General features: G+C 39.8%; 1 protein-coding gene across 2 annotated transcripts in view; it reads right to left on the bottom strand.

Moving 5' to 3' along the window:
- dachd (dachshund d) overlaps positions 1-19,215 on the bottom strand; it is a 112,207-nt gene extending 92,992 nt beyond the window's left edge. For both annotated transcript variants that reach the window (XM_027166014.2, XM_027166015.2), the window contains exon 1: positions 18,382-19,215. In XM_027166014.2, the coding sequence (XP_027021815.1) occupies positions 18,382-18,944 (563 nt within the window). In that variant the 5' untranslated portion in view covers positions 18,945-19,215. The remainder of the gene's footprint in view (positions 1-18,381) is intronic.
- Positions 19,216-25,292: the final 6,077 nt, after the last annotated feature.

Here is a 25,292-nt window from a genome sequence, read left to right as displayed (position 1 = left end):
GTGGGGTGGAGAAGGTGAATTTATCTCCCAAATATCATCTGAGTGTTTAGAGAACATGGGTGAACCTGATGCAAGAAAAAGAACTGAGTAGATAATTATATAAATAACCAGTTAAACACAATTTGTATTTTCTCTTTATTTGTCGGCTGAAATATCCAGAACTTTTTCAGCAGTTCTACAGCCGCTGCTTTGGTTCAGTTAGATTGAGCACCACAAGTTGTTTAAACTGAAGTGAATTCAAAAATTCACCGACTTGACGTCTGCTAGACCTCACGAGGAATCGAGCCGAGGCCACGTCACTCAAACGCTTTCGGAAAAGTTCCTCTGTTCTACATCCACACGTGCGATTGCTGCGTTCTCACTCGCGTGAAGCAACCGCACGAATCCGACGGATAATAATCGAATCAAAGACGCCTTTGTAGAAGCACGGGCAGTCACGACACTGTGTATTCGACTGCATGAGTTCTAGATGTTTCTCCATTATTTACCTGTAATAAGAATGCAGACACTGTGATGATAAACTAATTAACCAACTGCATCCTCTCTGACATTTACTGCTTTGTGCCAGGAAGCTCGGCTCTTTGATGTTCAGCTGTAGAGAAAGGTACATGCTTAATAAGGTAAGATATTAAAGTGCACATGTGTGAAGAGTGTTCACAAGTGTGTGAGAGCAGTGGGCGAGCTCAGAGGCAGAAAGGAATTTGATTACATTGCGTTCACCTATCCAAACCAAACCCATCATGTGAACATTGTGCATCCAAGCACACAAGCAGCTCCAGAGCCCACACAGCCAATCTTACACCATTTAAGTGTATATTGGGGAGAAAAAAAAAAGACAATCTGCCCTATTGAACGACTTTGTCCCTTTAGGCCAAACTGAAATGGTAATGTGCACCGCTTTTCCAACAAGCCCAAGACTCCTTTATATTTCTTTGGAAAGAAGAAGAGGAAAGGCAGGAAATGGGAGCAGCATTGTTTCAGGATCTCATAAACCTGTGAAGAGAATCGGTGGAGCAGATAAATTTGCAACGCCACAGTGCAATTAAAGCCCAATTCAATTTGAGTGCACACCATCCATCTGTCAAAGGGAAACAAAAGCTGAGAAGATGCATTATTAGCGACTCCCTACCCTACCCTACCCTATCCTCCCTATCCTGCACCCGTTCATGTGCTTGTAGAAACACCTTCCAGCGGCATGTGAGAAAAATCCTGAGCTGTGCGATCAGGGCAAAATCTTTCATCTGAAATCCACTGACAAAATGGACTCCCTATACTGTAGCTTTCAGTGTTCATTAAGCAAATAATTGACTCACAGCAACTTCATATAGTATTTAATCGGTTAGGTTTTCCTTGTTTTGACAACTTCACAAGCAAAGAGAGAGATGTGTGTCAGAGATGTCCTTGTATTCCAACATTTCTGAGTCACACAGTATCACAGTGTGTGAGCTGAGGAACAGACATCAGCCTGAATGCATCCTCTTTTTTTTTTTCAGAGCACAGTCAAGCATGTCTCACTTAGTCGAATATATCTTTTAATGCGAATAACTCACTAAATAACAGCTAGAGGAGAAAATAAGTAATGAAGAGGAAAACAGGTAGCATGAGATTAATAAAGTGCTGTTAGGAAAGAGTAAAAGTCGAGTACAAACCCATCCAGCCAGAAATCAGCTGGGTTAAGACCTCTTTGTGAACCTTCTTAAAAAAACACAAGAGCAATTCAGAACAGACTTGTATATTAATCTTTATGCCGGCTTTACCTGCTTTTTTATTTATGGAATCTATATCCACTTTATCCCCCCCGCACGCAAAGAGTTCCATACAGACGCCAATTTCCTGATTCTGGTCATCATCTCTTACGACGATTCAAAGCGCTAATTAATTATGAGATCTTTGCAGACGTTATTCCTGCATCCGCACATGCTCGAGCGAATCATTGTGGTTCTATTAAGATCCAAAACGTCTCGCATAATCCTATTTGTCCACTTCAGAATCTGTCAGATAAAGATCTTTATTATGTGCGAGGAGGAGGTTGAAGGGAGCGCATCTCAGTGCTTTCAGCCTAAAAAAATGCTATCAACTTCAAAAGGTGGAAGAGGACATCAATTTAAAATCAGAAATGTATCTGGGATCTCTACGCTCCTTAAACTACAATACATCTCGGCTGATTAAAATACATCAAAGCCTCGTCATTTGTTCCTCTGAGCAATAAGGGTAGATTTTAATTGCAAAATGTTAAACCTCACAATTAAAGGCTTTGTGCTACTTAAAGCTAGCTCAAACAGACACCAAAGGACAAGCATACAAATTAGATGCGGGGAAGCACTGCATGCGCGAGCGGAGGGAATTAAACGGTGGCTTTAAAAGCTCCCTGCAAAAATGATAATGCTTCAGATTCATCACTGTGTGTAGTGATAGTATTATGGAAAAATCAGCCAACAGATTGCACTTTCATGAGCTCCTGTCCTCCCCTGACTGAAGGAGATTCTTTAAACAGAGAAAGGGAAACTGTGAAGTAGAAGGAGACATCAACCTAGTGTGCCTGCCATTAATAACAAAAAAAAAAAAAAAAAAGTGAACGTTTTGTAGCTACACAGCACCAAAACTGGAAACATCCTGCCAACGCAAACAGGTAGTCAATTTAGAGTCGACGGATGAGATAAAAGACTAGTGAGGTGGTACTCTGTTGCTGCAATTAGATTAGCTCACACTACAGAGAGCCTCAGCAGCCAAACATCAATACACACGAGAGCTTTACAAGAAGCCCACTGGATACCAAAAACAACTGCAACTAGTCTGAAAGCTGGACGGGGAGCAAAAAGCCATTCGACTTTTCTCACCAAGTGTTCAGCCAAACAAATCTAAGATCAGATATAAAAGCTTCTCCGATCACAAACGGTAGCAGCATAAAAATGCCATTCAGTATCTGGGACTAGTTTTATTGAAGATGTTCAAAGAAAGGTTCAAAGGAAAAAAAACAACAACCCCAAAAATAAATAAATTATTAAATAATTAAAAAAAAGGGATACTGAAGCAATCTGAGCGGAGACAGATGGTATACGTGGGTTAGCACTTTTATGGGCTGATAGTCTTTGGAAGATTAAAAGACATCTCTAGGAGGTTTTATCCTTTTTGGCATCCATATAAGATTATTTGCATTTCTATTTACATTGATACATCTAGCAGAGGATGTACTATAATATAAGATTTCAGTTAAATGCTAGAGAACCAACGTGCAAACATTTTAAAGTGGGAAGAAGTTAGGGGTTAGTATAATGTTCACGTTAGAGGTGGGTCTTTAGCCGGTTTTTGAATATAGAGACAGCTTCTGCTGCCTGGCTTGAGGTTAGAAGTTCATTGCAGTTCTCATGGACAGTTGGAAGGTTCCGGATTGCATGTTGAAGTTGTTATCGATGCTAAAAAGCACCCCAAACACTTCTAAGGAAAATACATGGTGGTATGAAAAAGCAGGGCTGAGGCTGATTTCTTTCTAGCACAGACTGTTTATTTATTCAGAGACACCAGAGATAGCTTTGTCAGATAATTATACAGACTTAAACACGTGATAGTTTACACAAAAGGGTAAACAACAGAACTACAGTATAATGTAGGGTTTAGGTTTGAGTAAAAGAGTTACACCTTTTCGGTTGAACCTTTCTGCGTCTTGTATTCAAAGTAGAAACGCCATGCAGTTAGTAGCGTATTTAAGGATACTGATACTGATACAGATTTGGATGTGTGTGTAACAGTTCACCTTACATCACTCTCAGGATTTAATGCTCTGCTCAAGCCTGTTCATACCCGACCCTTTTCGACCCTGCAGACTAAACTCACAAGCCTTCCTAAGTTCACTATAATAAAGAACTAACGCCGAAGGCTGCATTAATTAATGTACTACAACAGTCACTAAGGCATCTAACAAACTGTCAGCAATAAAATTTAGATCTGTTTGTCAGAAGTGCAATTCTCATGTCCCATAAGAGTATTAATGAAAAAGCCTTTCATCGCTAAGCAATCCGGAGTTGGACAAGAGCAGAGCGATGAAGGAAGCCAGCAGTGGGACGTCATGAGGATGATGAGATAGTGTGTCCTCTCATTTTATTCTTTAATAAAGTTGCACCCAGGTGGCCTCGAGGTCTTACAGTTGTGTGGGGCTCTCGAGCACTAAACAGTAGTCGACTCGCCTACACTTCCCCCCCCCTTCCCTTTCAGTCTATACAAACACATTCACATAGTTTCTCTTTCTACAAGGCCGTCTGTTATCGAGATGAAGCCCCTCCTTGACCTCTGCTGGCGAAACCTGTTCCATTGCCTCACCGATCGACTTTCAGGCCTCTCTCTAACGGCCATTGTGCAACGACTCATGTGAAGAAACTCTTTGAGCTCGGAGCAGCGACACGCGATCTCTGTGACGGCTGTCAGATCACTCTGTGGTTACAGGTTTTGAGAAACTAGTGGCCAGATGACTTGCCTCTCTGGTAGACGAGGACACAAGATGTGACGCAACGTTTGCCTGTTTGCCAACTGCATTACGATTTTACAATCAAAACTCAAAGCGAGACACTTTATTTGAATAAAAATGAGCTGCACTGCTTGTTTTTTTTTTTTTTTCGTCATTTGCAAAGCGTAGCAACAATTAGCTTAAATCTGTGCGGTTGACAGACTGGAGCTAAACTTGCCCCAGGCAGGTCATTTTTCAACTTGATACACTGATCCAAATACAAACACAGAGTGAGGCCCGAGACTCCGTTGTGCAAATGATCTGGGTGTTATACTTTCATAACTTCCTGCACAAAAAGAACCCTGTGGCAAGTCTCTCAACAGGCAGGCCGGTCAAAAAAAAAAAAAAACATTCGGGTTATCAGAATTTCTGTAGGCCATTTCTTTAATTAGCTTTCATAATTTGAGTCGTGATAATGTCACAGGATTGATGAATGGAGTCTTGAAAGGACAGTGGAAAGTTAAATAAAGTCCTTTTCGGAGTCAGCGATCGTCTGAAAATAAACATCTTCGCCGACAGATGAAAAGATTCTTCTGACTGTGTGCTGAAGCAGAAAGCACACAAAACCAACACACCCACACACCTGTCAAATCGGACCCGTTATCAGGGAAAGCAACTGCTATTTACTAACTAGACTTTTTTATTTTTTATTTAAATACAACATGACGACGCATACTTTAACAATTCTCTCTCGTTTGATTTCGATTTCTTCATATCTCCCTCGTTTGCCAGAGCAGCTTTCATCAGAAGATAAAAGCAGTACTTGAATCGTAATAATTATCACACCAGGATGCTGGTAAGATGCGACGTGGCTTGCCACCAACTTTTCTGACACATACCTATTTCTCCGCTGGGTAGCAGGTGCTGAGTGAGGATGTCTACTGAGAGCCTTTCTAACTGACAGCTGGCGGGAGGAGACACAAACAGCTGCAGCTGAGCATTGGTGGAAAAAAAGGAAGAAGTGAGGGAAAGAGTGAGAGAAAAGAGAATACAAACAGCTTCAATACCCCCAGGGTTGTCAACACCAATCCCCTGAACCCACAACGCTTTTAACCAGGCAAACACAGGAAAAACTGTTTCCGTCACCAAACTCCCAGTCTTCAGGTAGAGGAACGCAGAAGAAAGACAACAGACTGTAGAAGTCGCGGTATTTGTTATCATGACACTGGCTGTAACAGTAAACAGCAGAACTGTGTCATATTCAAGACTCAATTTAATAAGGAATAAAGAAAGGGCATGTTTTTTTTTTTTTCATTTGGAGGTTGCTTGCATCAAAATACACGAGATCAGCTTTAGTGTTTTGTTCGACTCTGCCAAGGTTATTGGAGGCTCATTCCAAATTTCCTGAGGGGGAATTGTGTGAAAAATGACTCCGTGTAGATAAATGATTCGGCCCCCAATCAAAAGCGAAATCAGTGGCGGAGACAAAAGACGCTGACGAGAGCAGAACAATGGAGAATGTGAGACGTGAGACGTGCCGATCATAGGAGGCGGCTGTGATAGGCCGCGCAGGTGGGCCTTGACAAGTTAACTGAGTACCGGAGTCGCACGTGGAACTGCTGAGCTCACAACAGATGTGAATCTAATAGATCTAATAGGTGAAATCCGTACCATTGGTAAGAAGTGATCGTGAGCGCTGAAAGTGTGAAACAGCTAAACTTAGCCCCAGAAAGCGTGGAAGCCATGGTCACATACTGTACATAAGCAGTCGCAGGTGAATAAGTAACATATCATTTTTATGGCCTGCACTCGCCAGCCATTAATGGGGCCATATGAGCACAACCTTGAGATGAAATGCTTGCCATGTTTAATCATATTCCCTAATAAATTGCCTTTTAACAATTGAAATGAAATGGATGTGCAGTGCACTCAGTTAATTGTTGACGCACGGTTTACAGAGACAGAGATGCAAAACCGCCTCTCGGGTCAGTGCATTTCCCAAATAAAGCATTTGAGCTCCTCTTAGGTGCCTGTCAGTCGTTCTGCATGAATATAAATCTGTTCTGCAAGAAGTTCTTCAAGGTTTCTTTAATCTGAACAGCCATTCTTCAATATAAGCAGAACAGGGTGGGTTTAGAGGTTGTGCTCCCCCTGCCAAAACAAAAGCAGGAAATCCCACATATATTTGTTCATTCTCTCTCTCTCTCTCTCTCTCTCTCTCTCTCTCTCTCTCTCTCTCTTTCTCTCTTGCTCTTTCACTCTCTCTCTTTCACTCCCTTTCTCAGTATCTCACAGACTCTCTCTTCCTCTCTTGGTTTCCCAGTCCCACGCTCCCTCCTCCTTCTCTCTCTCTCTCTCTCTCTCTCTCTCTCTCTCTCTCTCTCTCTCTCTCTCTCTCTCTCTCTCTCTCCTTACCTTCAGCAAATAGTGCCTGAAGCTGGCAGCCACCTGCAATGTATTTTCTTTCTCCCTTCGACATGAAAGTCCTTCACAGAACTCAAAATTTAATAAATCACCCCCGAGTCTGACAGAGTTTATCTCATGGGGTCCGCTCTGACTTGGAAGAGCCAGTGGACAGACAAAGGCACAAATGATAAGATGTGAAATTAACTGCACTTACAAGTTAGAAGGGAATTTTCCACAGGAAGAAACGATGCAGTCATTTAGTCTCGATGGCCATTTGACCTCTTTTGCATGGTTGCTGTCACCACATTGCTTCTGCACAGATACTGTTATGTTTAAGAGCTTTCATTAAGACCTAAAGTTGACACCCTTTTTACCGGGATGTGGCAGTAAATCACAGGCGTGAGCGCCCGAACATCTTGATCAAAGATCTGGCGCTATCGTGCCATGTTTCCTTTCACAGAGCAGACAGGTCGGACACCGCTCATCACTTACGGCAAGAAGAGAGTTATGTACGTTCATTTTATCTTCCTCATGCCCCCATGTTATCTGCTCACAGCATGCTAAATAACTCCTATTATTTACATTGACAAGAGGCCTGTACAGAGCCGAATCAGTACACGTAGATCCATCCATGCCATCCATAAAAGTACATTTAAGTGCAGTATTACATTTTCCTTGTAGTAGCAATACTTCTCCCATACTGAGCTACTGCATTACACTCATCCTCTGTCATCCACTATGACTCGAACTACTACTTTTTGTACAGCTGCTTTATATGTGCATAATAAAGTTGCATATGAAGTTGCGAATAAAGAGTTTGGAATTCTGACTGACAGCAGCGGTGACCTGCGTGTATGTTTGAACAGCTTAATAAGCTCTTAGCCGTGTCTTTTATTAATAACACCCCGAGTGAGCGGTGGGAACGGGTTGACCCCGGGTCTCACGCCTAATCTTTCCTGATTCTGGCCGCTCCACCGGCTGCTCTCGCTATCTGTTTCTCCCGCTGATGTCTTCCTGCTGCGCCAGCGCTGTCAGCACACTGGCCTTTCTGTGGCTCGGCTGCTATCTCTGTCTGGGGCGTGCTGAAAGAGCCTGTCATACCCTGACATTCCTATTGGCTTGACCCTGACCCTATACCTTTAATTATCCCGCCTTAAATCTCCTCCCATGGCCAAAAAAATGAACAATATGTATCAAAGGAGGCCAGAAGTATAATTGTAAAATTCTTGTCTTGGAGTAATGTGCACTAATAGCGAGCGACACAGATGTTTCTCGATCAAGAACAAACGATGTAACGCTCCATGTCTAAGAGCTCTTTTCACGAGGAACACAATGCTCCAATGCTCAGATGATAACGAAGGTGCACAAGATATAAATATAGCGTATTGTTTGCCTCGGGTTCCTGATTTCCTTAAATTAAACATGCCTGTGACTAATAGCACCATCGAGGCTCGTTTGATGCACGTAATCAGATCTGCACGACGGCTATTGTCTCACATTCCTTTTCTGACATTTGAAAGGTCAAGAGTGAGAGGACATTTGATAACTGCAAACCCCCTTTGCTCCATTTTTTACAGCCCTTAATCTTCCATCGCAGAATTGCTAACGCAGAACAGTTAATCTCTGGCTGAACAGCGAGAGCGGAAGTTATATTGTCGTTTGAGGAAACGGCTCGATTTCTTTACTCCGCCATAAAGGTAAATCTCTGAGAACTTGAGTGAAGAGAAAATGAGAAAAGATATTGTGTGTGTGTGTGTGTGTGTGTGTGTGTGTGTGTGTGTGTGTGTGTGTGTGTGTGTGTGTGTGTGTGTGTGTGTGTGTGTGTGTGTGTTGGCCACAGACAAGTGGCAGTTTATTTCAAGTAAAAAGCTTTTCATGTCCACACTTTAGTTAGAATCACTACATCAAATGGGGAAAATGTTCTCCTTTCAAAAGTCTTTATTTCAGACTGAACTATTCCACTCCAGTTTTACATGTTTTAGAGATCCAACAAAAATTGAGCTACTCACTATTATGGCAGAATAAAATGCTTGACGGTGTGTCGATTGACGATTACGCACGAAAAAAAAAAAGAACGGAAAATGAACGACACATGTTTACACACTGAACCACATTTCAAACATCGTGTACATCGATCATTTGTCAATCACTTATCTAACAGGAAACGTTTCCCAGGAAGTAGATCATCAATATTACATTTGGTACTTAATGAGTTACTGGTCAAATGAAATAAACAAACGTCCAAACAAACAAACAAACAAACAAACAAAACAAACGAATGAATAAAATGTTATTACATACATAATAATAAATATAATAATACAATAATTGAATACATTATTATATTATACATTTAAATATTGTTTGTTTTTTTTAATGTAATTAAGTACAATTTTAAGCAATTCGTTACATTTAATAGTATATACTTTTTTCCCCTGTATTTAATAATAATAAACTGATTCATTAATAAATTAATAAATCTTGGATAAATTATTCATAGCTAAGGAAAAACTGAGGAGTTGGAGGCCATGAAAGGAAGTGGGGAAAAAAAGCAATATTATTGTCCTATTGTTTTTTTTAGCATCTTTTTACTTCCTTTAAATCGTTTCTTGTTACACAAGTGAATCGAATTCATAATGTAGAATTACTTGTGAACAGCCCACGACGTGTCGTGGATCACTTGACAACTGAGAGGTACATTTATAGGGTTAAATTCCACGTCTGCTGAAACGGAACGTCGTATTTATTTCCCTGCAGTTATAACCCTTTTTTTTTCCTTGTCAGGGTAGTGCTTCAAAGAAGTCAGTCGACAGCACTGTTATCTGTGTAAAACACAACGTCTGACACAATACACAAAGCCTGGCATTCAGTTCCTGCCTCTCTCTGTGACAGTGTTCTCCTTTAAATACATCTTATTTCTTTTAACAGCAACCTTGGGAGAGCTGCAGCAGTCTAAAGCGCCAACACTTAACACCTTGTAGTCGGAGGAAACGTTTCTGATCTGCTCGTGTCATTTAATCATCCGTATTCTACTGAGCTGTGCAGAAACAATTTTGCAGGATATTAACTTCCAACTAAACCCTGCTTGTGTCATTTGTGGTTCCACTCAACCAGTGGTCCCATGGGGAACGCACCCTCCTTACAGCTGTAATGAGCTTCACGACACAGAATAAAGCCAGTTAATAGAAAGGTAAGATTAAAAAAAAAAAAAAAAACACGCATGAATCACAAAATGTTAGCCATTACAAAGTGTTGCTGAAATGCTAGTCGGTTAAGCAGACAAAGCTAGCCGAGCTATGAATAGATCCTCGTGGTGTGAAAGTCTAGCTGAATAGTTAATATGCCATCTCACCTCCAAGACAAGCGCAGACTTCAGTGTTTGCCTGTAGGGAGACACTTTGTCAAATAGCATAGAAAATAACTTTGGAGAGAAAATTGAATGAGAAGGCTTTAAAAGGGACATGTTATCCACGGGGATGTCTCACAATTAGGCTAATACTAAATCATATGAGGTAAAAAAAAACAAAAACACATAAGTAAACAGCAAACTGACTCTTTCTGAGCTCTTAAAAAAGCTGCGTGTCTCTTGGCAAAAGCCTCCTTGTTCATCGCTTCTGGTCTGCAGGATACAAAGGAAGGCGATGCCGTTCCATGAAAACCATTTTTTGTTCCATTGCGAAAAAAAAAAAAAAAAAACTAGGTCATCCTCTCATAATTGTCAATCATGCAATAAATCTCTCTGTGCCACAAATGAATACTGCACTGGGAATGAAACAAAGCTTATTGGCATGCGATGTCAGCTTGACTTAATTCATTCTCCTTTTCAGAAAAGCCTATTCACATGTGAAGTTTATGGATGTCACAGTGTCTGCTCTGGAGCAACAGAGGGATAATACATATAGACAGATGTATTATGCTGGAAAACTTTTATCAGCATAATGCTCTGGAGTCTGTATAGAGCACAAAAGCCTGTACTGGGTTTTACATAACAGGACAAATTTATAAGTAGAATACATTAACAGGGATGCTGGCAGTTAGCAAAGGTGAGTGTCATAAACCTGGTGTAAGCATTTAAACAGTTTTTTTTTATGACACGCTGTATATAAGTGTGTCTTTTAAAATGAACGAATGGAGTCTAATCTCTTGTAGGTGCAACTGATAGAAAAGTGATGGTTTGATTAAACCTTGGCTTATCTACAAGCCGAACCACAGCTGTGAAACACGAGACAGTGAGCCGCTAGACCTGTGTAGTAGTCTACACCTTCTTCTTGACAAACAAAGGCTATAAACGCAGGCAACGTGTGTGTGCTGTGGTCACCGTTGCCTCGCCTTCCGCATCCGCCAGCCAGGTGTCATCGGTTTACACATATCTGATGGGACAGAAAGGGGGCGCGGTGGTCCACTTCCAGCAGACGAATTCGGTGTCATGTCTCTCCGGAGCAAACTGTCAGTCTTTACGGGGAGAGTAATAATAGCCGGGCACTATGGCTCACCGTGGCAGGGGCGATTTTTTTTTTTTTTTTTAAAGGAAGCCTCAGTGAGACAGTGACATTTGAGTCTGGAGGAGAGAAACTCAAGCCAAGCATCATTGAAAAAAACACCGGAGTTATTATAATGGCTCGTCATTCTCTCTCTCGCGGGGCTCGGCAAGCAAGCAACGTGAGAGGCTCTGGATCGGGTCTAAAAGAAAAAAAACGACGGCTTTTGTTTGATACGGAAATACAGCGTCTACTTCTAATGCACTCTGCGCAGGCAAACTCAAGCAGGGTGGAGGATTGGAGTGGATAGCGTGGAAATGGGATTTTCACTTTATTACCATTGCACGCCAAAGATTTTCTGTGTGCCTTTGTATATAGTCCAAAAATATTTTGCAGCGATGTCTCCCTTTCACACTTAGTCAAGCTATAGGTGACACTGATTTATGCCGGCCTTCTGTGGGAACTGCGGCGCAAAAAAACATGGCAGGGTTATGTCGCTCGGGTGCAAGATTTCAGAACGAAATACAGAAATAAATGTCTTATTGCCAACAAAAAAAAGGCAAATTGTTTGGCAAACTTAATTAAAAGGAGTCATAGTTAATTCTCAGGTAATGCAGGAGTGTGGAAACGTGAGTTAATGCTGTTTGCTTTTCAACAGGCACAGGAAGAATGGAGCAGGACCCACTAGCAGGATTGATGCTACAGCCAAATGCTTAGCATTTTTATCTAATAAGCAGCCATTTGTGTTTCACCTTGAAAGTGTCTTATTCAAGAAGCAAAACGCATAGCTAACAACTCCTGCACGCAACATATGGGATCCTTAGTGGCAATAAACAAAACAATATTTGTGTTTTGTTATGATTATTATGATTCAATTTAGGCAAATTGCCGTTCCACGCTGCTGTGTGGTCTGTGAGGAGTTCAGCTCCTGAGCGAGGGGCCTGGAGTCTCGTGTTTGTCAGAGGCCTGTCTGAGAGCAGATGCTTTGAACGGCGATAGAATTCCATTCTGGTCTCAAGTGTCATTAGCTGCGAGCCATTCGCTTTGCCAGGTAAAGATTAGATAACAATCACAACTTTATGAGATGCTCCTGGAGGTGTTGGAGCAGGCTTCGGTACAGGGCCGAACCTCGCTGACACGAATGTGGCAGTATTTCGGTGTCGTTTTCCTTTTATTTTACGCTTGGATTAAAGAGTTATTATTCAGTTGTTTTAGGTGTACATGAGACAAATCTACATTTATCTACTGCCATTGAATAAATGTCTAAGAAGAATGCTGTCAGCTTTACTTTTTAGAAGCGAAAAAAAGCATGTGCATCCCATCGAAGAGGTTTTTTTTCTTTTCAAAAGGTTTAAAAAGGGTGCTTTAGAACCACATATTTCATGCTTTGAGGAGGGCTTGAAAGTGAATTCATTGAGCACTTATTTCTTTTGTCCTCAGAAAAAAAAATGGCACGAGCACTCCAGAGCCTGTTGTTTTTCTTTAATGGAGTCATGGTGCTCTCATTGCCCTGTAAAGTGGAGCTTGTTCTGACCTAAATGAAAACAGCCTGCAGAGCTACATAATCACCTGTCCTCCAGGCTGGCAGTACCAAAGCTGCTGACGTTGTTTACCTCATCGAGCCACTGCCATATCCTTCAACACACACACATGCACACACACACACACACACACACATGCACACCTCACGAAAATGCATCAAGAAATTTCTTTTGATACCATACAATAGTGAGCTAAACAATAGTACCGAAGTCGAAATGGACAGATGTCTTAGAACTGAATTGTTGACATTTACACAATGCAAAATTTATCTCTCAGGACCTTAAAAAAAAAACAACTTGGAAGATATTTCTAGAATCCCATTTGAGATTGATTCCCACAAGTATTCTTTTTTTTTTTTTTCCCCTGTCATCTCCAATGTGAAAATGAGCTAGGGAAAATTAACTCCTGATACAGATACGCTGAATTAGCCAGTAAAAAAAAAAAAAAAGAAAAAAGAAAAAAGAAAGCACTTTTTAAGGATTCCAGCCTTGTCATTTTCAATTTTCTGCTCTTTGGACATGCGTGTATTCAGATTCAAGAACATCTACTCGGCATATCAATCCTAATTAGACAATCTGGGTCCACAAAGGATAGGAGCAGAGTTATTTGCATAATTTAATCATAAATACTCAGCGATACATATTTCCAAATGCATTTGTACAATTATCTTTTCATCCTTGGGGCAAAAGTATTAATATGATTAGGCAATAATTCTTAAAAAAGAGCAGGAAAATAGAAAAGCAGCAAGTGCACTCAGTTTTTTTTTTTTTTTTTTTTAACTCCAGCTTTGGGCTATATGAAAAATTAATTAATTTCGGAGGGGGAAAATCAATTTCTCTACGTGACCACATTAGACAGAGCGAGGCTACAGCTTGGAATCTCCGTCCAATCAAGAAATCTCATCTGCTCTCTCTAACTTCTGTCAGTAGTGTTTAACATCGCTGTACAAGCACCAGTGATCTGCGCCATGCTCCCTAAATACGGTGTAATGTGGACGAGCTGCCGGGCTAAAGACATGCCAGACCCTACAGTGTCTCTCTCATTCACACACACACACACACACACACACACACACACACACACACACACACACACACACACACACACACACACACACACACACACACACACACAGGCCCAAATTCATGGCTTTCTCCACAGCCAATCTGTCACAGGTGCTGCTCCACTATTCCAATTTCCCAACTATGCCTTCTCCTGACTGCTTTATTCTCCGCGCCATTAAAAAAACACCAAAAATATCCGCACCTCAGTGGTGTCAGCATCACCTAATGACATCTGTTATGAAACAGAACAGCCGTACATTACAAATAATAAATGTATTAATAAATATGTGCACCTTATACACAATTCTCTTTCTAATTCTCTCTGAGGTTCCAGCAGAGAAAAAAAAATCTGATCAGCTCAGAATATTTCACTTTAAACACACAATTATGGCCTTTAGAGCCTCTTCGGGTCAAAACTATAAAGAACTATAAATAGCTAGCGATGTCCTATATTTATTCATGAGCAATAACTGAAAGGACAACTTTTACAGGCTTTGGGATAGAGGCAGAAATATTCTGAATAAAAATAATAATAGCAATTGAGCAAGTCAGCATGACCGTCATAATTAGTAATTACATTTCATTCAAATCGACATTTAAAAAAATAACACAACATCTTTTCCAGTTTTCTAACGACATCCTCTTGCGATATGCAGCAAATGCACTATTAATTTCCAACACCAAACCTATCCAACAGCAGTGCTTTTCCAAGTCACAGCAACAAAAGATTAAAAAGCAGGCTGTTTATCTTCTTCCTCTCTGACCCATCATCATAACATGAATTCGAGGCCAGAGCACCGAAATGCATATTTGATTTGTAAGAAAGTGCTTGAATGAATTTGTGATTTTAACAAGCCTTTTAACATGCACAAGCCCCCCTCCCTCTGCCTTCAAACTCTTTCATCCTAATCAGACATCTGTCTCTCTGTTTTTTTTAAAGTTATTATCACCCTGGCTCCCTCTTGGATGTGGTTGCTGGGTGACGGGTATCTTAGCACCCACTCTGACTGGGAATGATTTGAATCCGATCCAAAGATTTCCCAAGAGTACCTGTAAACACATCTGTGCCCTGCCGAAAACAAATATATCAGAAGAGCACTGCAGAGAGAGAGAGAGAGAGAGAGAGAGAGAGAGAGAGAGAGAGAGAGAGAGAGAGAGAGAGAAGAGCGATAAAATCTGCCACCGCTGGTGAAGACGTAACCCCCGAGCGCTAGACAAAATAATCCCACTTTCCTGTAAATGGGACAGTTTGTATCATAACACAAACACAACACAAGCCTCTTTTTTTTAATGCTTCGCTCTCATGGCTGAGCATGAAAATAAAATTTTTGTGACACCGATATTGATTTAAATTAAAAAGCTATTACAAGAATGAATGTGCAAAAGACCGTTTAAATAAAATCTGTGAAATTCTAGAGCTAAGGAAAATAGCCGACATCCCAGGGGCCTCCTGTCGTCTGGAGGTGCGTGTTTAACCTTCAGAGGTAGACAATGATTGTCAATTAACTGCTGCATTGCTGTGCATGTACAGCTTGCCTCCAGTGAGGGAGCAGCACTGTTGTGATGTTTCAATAAGCCTTTAAGTTCAGATGCCGGTGGGAACGAACGGAGCCTGCGCTGTCCCACACACAAAATGAAAAGGAAAACAAGTGGCTGAAGTATTGCTTCTCATGAGACAATGTCGTAGCTCCCATGAAAGCAAGAGATTATGGGCCCTCTATCTGCTCGGCACCGGAAGGAGCGCATTAATCTGGGTCGAGGCTCTGTGTGAAGGTGCAGCAGAAAGAGAGAGAGAGTGAGAGAAAGAGAGAAACAGCGAGAAGCTTGTCCTCCTGCAGAGCAAGAACGGAGATCATCTGCCGCCGCCGTACAGCACATGAGTTAAACAAGTGCAGCCGAAGATAAAGAAAAAAAAAGTGAGCAGGAGCGTTTCGTCATCATAATAGTGCAGGAATTAAAACATGGATATCTTGACATTCAGTAGAAATCTATTTGGAGCTCTGAGTATAATCCAAGTATAATATACAATAATTCCAAAAGGTCACTTTAAAAAATGAGGATTCTTATACGGTGTCATGTGTATGGCTCCACAAACATCTACAATACTTTGCTGCATCATCACAACTCAAGTGATGACGGATACTTGAAATTAGGAGCAAAAGCGCAAACCTTTCTGCTTAAAGTGGCAAACATACACACACACAGATTCAATCAGCGGTGTAACGAAGAGCTGCTCCTCCTGCACCATCTGTTTGTGTTCCATCTACACAGGATATCTTTGTCCATACAAATGATGTAATTCTCCAAATGGGAAGCAGCCATGGCGGATATGATTGATTTCAGCATAACACCGGCAGTACCAGGTGCTTTCAGAGACCATTACAGGCCTCTCCTGTGCAGCAGTAATAGGCGAGCACTTTAGCGTCATTAAAGCAATATGTAGCACTGCATTATCCTTTAACCCCATCGCTGGCCATACTCAGTGCCAGCCTCAAGAGTTCAAATCACGCACTATATCACTGTGTGACCAGGGAAGCATCAGAGGGGACTGAGGTGCGAAGCCTCACAGCTTTAAGTTCCAGCTCTCACATGCAAAATCATCCTCACTGTTCAAACCACCCCAAAATAATGCAATATAACAATATAATATAACAATATAAGGCAGTAAATGAAGGTATCATGAAAAATATTCATTTTCATGCTTAGGAAAGTCTGTTATTAAATAGATGTGTGTATAAATATATAATACAAACATATACAATATGTAAAAGACCAGTATTCTAAAAACTAAGAGCAAAAATGTAAGATTATATAGACAAATAATTTCTTATTATTAAAATAATGTTAGTGATTTAAATATTGTAACAATTTTTTACATTTCTCCTTAAATAACATTTGTCTTATTGTACAATTCAACTATTATTATTATTATTATTATTATTATTATTATTATTATTAGTGCTACTCTCATTATTTGTTTTTTATCGTTTTATTTGTCTTTTTAGTTACAGTTAGACAAAAAGTTATTTAAGGAGAAAGGTCACATGTCTTGCACCCACTTAACAGCAATCTATGTTTCCACTACTTAAAATTAGCTGGAGGCAGTGAATCCTTCTTCATTATTGACAACATGCACTTACTGACCACAAGCACTTCTTTTCTGACTGAAGTAGAAAGAAAGAAAGAAAGAAAGAAAGAAAGAAAGAAAGAAAGAAAGAAAGAAAGAAAGAAAGAAAGAAAGAAAGAATGAAAGAAAGAAAGAAAGAAAGAAAGATGCAAACACTACAAATAACTGAATATGCCCGGACATCACTTACAGTGCACAATTTGGTAAATATTAGTAAACTTTTAGTGTATATAAGAGTAAAAAATGTACAGCTTTTAGCTTATTTAATATGTGTAAATATATATATATATATATATATATATATATATATATATATATATATATATATATATATATATATATATTATAAGTACTGATATATTATAAGTACTGATATATATATATATACAAATATAAACACATCCAGTTTTAAGATATTATGATAACTGTTACTGTTAACCCTCATGCCGTCATTTCATCATTTCTGGTTTGTTGTGAATACAAACCTGACATTTCATCCCAATATCATGAGAACGAGTTATATCAAATATTATGGCTCTTGTGCACAGCAAAAAAAAAAAAGAAAGAAAAAGCCAGTGTTATTTACACAGTGCTTATTTATAATGATGACTGTAAAAGTTAATCTTAAACACCCTGTTGTTCAGCTGTGTACTTTGTGTCAGTGCTGTACAAATGAATCTAACACTCTGATGTTTACTTGTGTACTTTGTGTCAGTGGTATAAAAGTTAATAAAGGTTTGTAAATGAATTGAACACACAGCTGATCTGTGTGGTTTGTGAAAATGGTGGAAAAGTAAATGTAACACATGATTTGTTGTGTTTTCGCATCAGTGGTGTAGAAGTGAACGTAATACACTCGTGTTCTGTTGTGTATTTTTGTATCAGTTGTGTTAAATCATACGTGTATCTAACACTGCTGTGTTGTGTTTATTTTTGCATCAGTTAAGAAGTTAAACTAACACTGATGTTTTACTGTGTATTATGCATCAGTTGTGTAGAAGCTCATCTACACACACACACACACACTGATGCTTTGTTGTGTGTGTCGCATCAGCGGTGGAGAAGTTAATGTAACACACTGACGTTTTGCAGTGTGCTTGCTGTCGGTGGTGTAAAAGTTGAGCACGGCGGTAACGGCTCCGCTACGTCATCAGCTCGGTTGGACTCGTGAGCACGGAGTCGGTTCTCGCAGCTCTGCGCTTCTTTACCAGTTAACAAGTAACGGAGAAGTTGGAGCTGTTTTGCGCGCGAAGCTGAAAGAGGAATCGGCTCTTATCCGAACTGATGGTGCAACTGTGCGCATGTGGACCGGGACTCGGTGCTTACCTGGCATTGGTGCAGTCGTTGTAAAGCGTCTCGAAGTCTTTTCGGGAGATGAGCTTGCAGCGGTTCACACCGGGCTGGATCGCCCCGAGGCCGCGCAGAACGCGCACCTGCTCTACGTTGCACACCACGGGCGTGATCTCAAGCCGCTTCAGCTTGGTGTAGACGGTGTGCAGCCCACCGACCAGGTGCTTCAGGAAAAGATCGAAGGCCTGCGGCAGGCATATGAGCTCCCGTCCGTCCACTGTGAATGAGGCCACCTGCGCGCCCCTCAGCTCCACCATCTTACACTCGTTATTCTGCGGGGTGTTTTCCACGGGCGACGGGGTCGAGTACACGGGCTTGGAGCCCAGCGGAGTCGGAGTGACAGCGATCGGTATGACCGGGCTTCCTGACGCTGCTCTCAGCTCCGAGCGGAACGGGTTCGCGACGGCCGGAGCCACCGACGGACAAGGAGACGAATTGGCCGATGGAGAAGAAGTGTTCACCGAGGAGGAAGAGGAGGATGAGATGGGAGACGGCTGGACCAGCGAGGAAGGGGGGATCAAAGCAGCCGGCACGGCCATGGTCAGATCGAGCACGCGATAAAGTTCAAAAAGTGGGCAAAAAAACACCCCAAAGAAAGAAAAAAAAGTCACGCGCGAGTTGGTGAGAAGGAGAAATCCACCGGGTTCAGCTGGGAAAAGTAAATTTAAAAAAAAAAAAAAAAAAAAAGGACGAGAAAAGGCTGTAATGAATTAGGCTGTGAGCGGCGGGACAACCATTTGGAGACTGGAAGAAAGAGAGACAGAGAGAGAGAGAGAGAGAGACCGAGACAGAGAGAGTGACAGGAAGAAAATGAGCCGAAAAGTGCAGCTCGCTCTCTGGGATGAGTTGTTGTTGTCACAAGGTCCAAAGAGGGAGGAGCTAGTGGACACTGTCGGCCTCGGAAGCACGCGCACACTGGCTGCGTCCGAAAGCGCGTTATAAAGCGTTACATTTCATCTCCCGTAATTAACGCGATTTACTGGAGTTACCGGGTATTTTTACACTGTTTACCAACGAGGGAAAGTGGAAGGCGATGCTAAGAGCAGATTTCACTGCAGGCACAAACTTTCCCCTCGATCTGACTTTACTTATTCATACCCAACTCTTGATTTTTTGTATTTTGTATTAGATGTGTAATAATCAATGAAATATGCATATGGCATCTTTTGGGGATAAACTTTGGAGCTGTTTTAGATGTGCAAATAAAAAAGAAAAACACATTTTTTTGTAAAAATTTGCATTGGAAAAGCATTGGGGGGAAAATGCTTTTTTCCCCACACATACGAATAAGCAATAACAATAAAGGTATCCTTTATGTATATGCTACATTTTTTCTTCATGCTTATAATTATATAATATCTATAATATAAAAGAGTTTTTTTTTGTCAATATGAAACAAAATATCTGCTTTTAGTCCCTGTCAAGAATCCTCAACCCCTCTTATTTGTACACCCACCTGTGCACACACACCTGCCGTCCAGACAATCCCCCGAGCATAGGAAGGGGTTTCGTGTGTCATTTCTCTGTGTGAGGTTGGTCATTTTAAGAAGACTTTTGTGAACTGAATCTGATTTGAGCAGCACAAAGGCCACGCACACACACACACACACACACACACACACACACACACACACACACACACACACACACACACACACATGCCAAAATAAACTCAGACAAACCCCTGACCTTTCTCTATTTCACTAAAACAATACACTATAACATATCTTTTACTCTATTCTGGGATACTCCACTATTTAATCCCAAAACATTTTCCCACATTGTACCATACAGGAGTGAAGGAGTAGCTAAACAGAGTTGTGTAGTAATGTATGGCTTTTGGAGCCATACTCCAGCATAAGAACTGGTAATATTAGATAATTTACTCATTTGCCCTTAGATGATATAGAAACCTTAAGTGATCTACTGTCCCTTAAACATTCATTGTATTCAAACATCTTTCAGTCTTTGAAGTATTGCCTCTTTTTCTAAGCAGAGGACTCTTAATTACCCAAATGACCCTTTATATATAAAAAAAGATAAATACATCTGTATCAGAGTTTGCCTTCGGAATCTGGTTACACATTTAACAATATGCTGAATGTATGAACATATGGTTGAAGTCAGGAAGTGAGTTGGAAATGGAGTGTGTGTCTGAACAAGAGGACAATGTAGAAGTTAGTTATGATTAAGACCATGAATCCAAGGGAAAAGGTTGAATCCTGTGTCAGCAAGGGAATCCTAAGGGTCATGATTAGACCACAAATGCACAGCCACAATGAAGCGCAAAAAAAGAGATTTTAACTAAAAGGAAAACGTACTCTTCATTGACAATCTTATCTACAAAAAAAAAAAAAAAAGCAATCCGTGAAGCTAAAAATAAGCATGTGTGTGTCCTGCAACAATCTGAACATAAGGCAGAATTAACATAAAATATTTTGATAAGATCCTCTCAGTCTCCAGTGTATGACATCTGGCAGAGTTATAAAAGATATGTCAGGAAGAATCTGCAAAGATTTGCCAAGCAATCTGGCAGAGTTAGAAAAGACATGTCAGAAAGACCGTGTGTTTGAGGGGGCTAGACTAAAGGGAGGCCAACTATTACAACTGAGACGATTCAAAAGATGTTCAGGGGAAGCACAAAGAATCTCAAAGCAGATATAAAGGCAAAAGGTGGTCGTACAAGTTCTTAGAGTTTATTTATAACAAGTTTAGAAATGGAGATTCAAACTTTTTTATTATTTTTTTTTTGTGTTAACAATGCTGTTATCTAATATCTCTGCTGCTGCTATACGTTATTTGGTAACGTAAACGTACATCTGTAAATCTAATGAAGAACCAATCAGATTTTTCTATTTCATTGCAGTCAGATTCTTTCAGTCAGTGTTTCATCATAACTACTATTAACTTCACTACTATGAAAACGTCAATCTAATCTCTCTCGTCCGTGTTCTGTTGGGTTTCTGGTGACTAAAATAGGCAAAGAATATGATTTCAATAATTTTTATACCAAATCATTGAGCTTTTCTGCAGTATGGATGGAAGAAGAGTTATACTTGGAGAGACAATTCCCATCGGGATAGAAAAGTTTCATCCCAGAGTAAAGGTGATCAGTCAGTATTGATTTGAAGTGACCCTTCTCTCTTGAAGGGACACGTAAACACAAACCGTGCCAAAAAAACAAAGCCACTAGATCCCTTATTGTAAGGGTCAAGCATTCAGGTCTTCTCTTCTTTCAGTGTCTCCACACACACACATTGTGAAGGAAGATTCGTTGACCATATCACTTTTTCCCATATCTAGTGGACCAGTGCCCGTGTTTTTTGCACTACATACTTTTCAAATATGTATTTGTCTTTATAATACTAGGCTCATACATTGCAACCTTTTTATAATATCCCTCTGTGTAGTTTTCTCATCCTTTATTAATATTCTTAGTCACTTTTTTACATTAATGCACATGCATCACATTCAGGTTTCAGGAGCTATATTCACCATCCACTTTATTAAGATGTTCAGCTACAGTAACCATGTGGCAGCAGTGCAATGCAAAATAAAATCATACAGATACAGGTCCAGAGCGTCAGTTGCTGCTCACGTCAAACATCAGAATGAAGAAAAAGTGTGATCTCTGTGACTTTAACCATGTCATGGATGTTGGTACCAGATGGGCTGGTTTGAGTATTTCAGAAACTGCTGATCTCCTGGGATTTTACACAGAATGGTGCAAAAAAAACCCAAAAATCACTCTGCAGACTGAAAAACTATATATTTTGGGAGATATCAGAGAAGATTGCTTCGAGCTGACAGTCTGTAGGATGATTAGATAACTGTACGCATGAGCAGGTATACAGGTGTTTCTATTAAAATGGTATAGTTATATAGTTATTAAATTAAAAGAAAAATCACTTTCCACATTAACATCTGTATTGCTGTATAAAACCAGATAAGATGTCTATGTTTAATATAATTCAGTAAAGCATACAGTACGTCTCTTTAAATACTGTTCAAAAACCTTAAACATATAAATGGGATAAATAAAATCTAGCCAGCTCTGTGAGTTTATAGTAACCTAACCATGTCTACACAGCAGGGGAGGAAGTGTTCAGCAAAGCTGTATGCAGGATAGGGTTGCTGTTTTCTGTCGATAAGGTGGTGAAACGCAAGTCTAGGTGATGCGCATGGATTGCATTTCATCTGTGAGCACACCAAAGCAGCATCAGGACTGATGATGTAACGTCTGGGGTGCGAGCTGGTGCTGGTGTCATTACCAAACAAACAGCTCAGGTTTTTGGATCTTCCCTCTTCTTAGAAATACTTTAGAAAGCTACTTTTGTGAAATGCTGTATTCAAGTGTAATGCAAGACCAAGTTCAGGGACAAGGTGATTTATTAGAGCAAGGGCCAGGAATCCACACCTACTACTATACTGTTACCATTAGAGCTGCAACATCACAGCTTTAAGAAAGGCATGTTAGGTAGATGGGTCTTAAGATAAGTAAGAGAACCATTTCACAATTACCATTCAGGCAAAGAGGTAGTGTGAAAATCAATAACTGCTTAAAATTCATAGCCAGGCAATCCATTTGCCCTTTATGTTGCTAACCTTTGCTTAAATATTCACCATATTAAGATTTCATTATAAACAATGAATGTCACTATAGTTTGCCTACCGTTTTTCATGCTAGCATGGGTTAACTACAAATTAGTCATAAAAACCCCTACGGAGAAGTGCAGGTGACAAAAGACATGGAAAGGCAGCGAAAACACAGTGGCGTCGATGATCTTTTGGTTTAAACACATTTAACTATTAACCTGGCATTTCTCACTCTTAACTCGTAACTACGTACACCCTTTCTGTGCTATTCACTGAAAAATGCTTTAAGATGACTAAGTGAATAAGATCTAAGGGGTTAATATGTTGGGGCCACTTGATGAATCCAGGCTCCATTAGCGCTGTAGGCACACAGCAGGACCTGAGCCACACATTACAATTACACTAATGCATTCCAAGCTTAAAGACTCCTGCAGTGAGATCTATACTGTGAATTACAAATAGTGGCATTATTTTAACCGGGCATACAAGATTGACAAGAATTATATCCAATAAATTTTACAGATTCTTTGTGAAATTTTGGTTGTCGTTACTCGATTGAGTGTAATCGTGTTAGTGATTTTAAGCTGACAGTTATTTTATTTCGACTAACATTAAAACATTATATTTTCTTGTCTTTTAACAGACACATAATGCAACGCTTTCACTGCACAGCAAATTTCTACAGTTAAATATTCTGGAATTAGACATACTGTAAAACTTGGGAAAGTTTATCATTTTATAACAAAATTAGACTATAGCTTGAGTTTAAGTGTAGTCTAATTCTGTTATAAAATGATAAACTTTCCCAAGTATCCAATGTATGATTTCTCTGTGGTAAATAACCTACAACTTATTTACATTTCAATTAGTTTTTATTCTCGTATGACAGCAAATCATGAGTTTCATCTGTGTTTACTGTGAAAAGCTACTGTAAAGTAGTCATTTTATTTCGACTAACATTAAAACGTTACATTTTCTTGTCTTTTAACAGACACATAATGCAACGCTTTCACTGCACAGCAAATTTCTAGAGGTTAAATATTCTGGAATTAGACATAAACTTAGGAAAGTTTATCATTTTATTACAAAATTAGACTACAGCTGGAGTTAAATGTAGTCTAAAGTGGTGTAATATTTCGGTGTTCATGGAATGGGTGATGAAAAAAAAACTTGAATTTTTTTTGGACTATTGTGAGAAAGGTAAAAGTGGCAGTTTACTTTACGTCACTATATTTTATGCTGTGAGGATTTTTAGAGAAGCCGGCTCTTGATATGAAGTAGTAGCTCAGTGGTTAAGTTGTTGGACTACCACTCAGAAGATTGTGAGTTTGAGTCCCACGACCACCAAGTTGCCTCTCATGGTCCCCTGAGTAAGGCCCTTAATTCGTCAGTTGTATAAATGAGATAAATATAAGTTTATAATGTTAGTGTTTTTAAGACTATGAAAGAGTTATTATTTAAATAAACTCTATTTAGAAGTTTAATTTTACTATATGTTGGTAGAATTTTAACTCCTGAAAAGTGCTGAAAAATCAACTCCTAGAAAAGAGTTAATTTAACTTGGTGCAAGATGTTCGATGTTCACACATGTACACGCTAATGTAGTTGGAATTAACTTTAATCCAAAACAATTTAACTATCAAAAAACATATCCATTCTAGTACAAATACATGTCAGATTCTAGGAAAACATGTTAATGTGATAACGTATATTTTTTAAAGTGCCCGATGTAGAGACATATCTTCATATCATATCTTTCTTCCCTAAGTACCAATACAAAGAAAAGTCCTGATGCATGTTTTCCATTTTCATAAGAATTTAGCGCAGTGGAATGCCAATATGAATATATACATATAAATCTGAAATATATAAAGTCATTTTAGATGTTATATACAGAGAGCTTAACAAATACTGTACAGTATGTGACACAGATGAAAGCCAATGCAAATGTAGGAGAAAGCAGGGTTTCCTGCAGTCTACTGTACATACCAACGATGGTATTTAACAATGTGAAGACAAATGCAACAGGATGTAAGAAAAGACACAGAGCAAACTCATACTTCTCTCAGCTTGATGAATAACCCTAAAACTAATGCGCTATGGCGGAGTAGTATTTAAAAGTAGAGCTGTGATATGACTCCTGTATGATCAATGACACTGCATATTGGTTGATGTAATAATTTATTCATCCTATAAGGCTTTGGTAAAACAATGTTGAAAAGCAATTTAAATTAAATTCATTTAAATGTCAATTCTCATGGTTAGGATTTTTCTGTAATTGGCTATTTAAT

The sequence above is a fragment of the Tachysurus fulvidraco genome, chromosome 6, assembly GCF_022655615.1.
Source record: "Tachysurus fulvidraco isolate hzauxx_2018 chromosome 6, HZAU_PFXX_2.0, whole genome shotgun sequence".
Lineage (NCBI taxonomy): Eukaryota > Metazoa > Chordata > Actinopteri > Siluriformes > Bagridae > Tachysurus > Tachysurus fulvidraco.
Note: the sequence above shows the minus strand (reverse complement) of the source record. Positions and strands in the feature narration are given on the sequence as shown.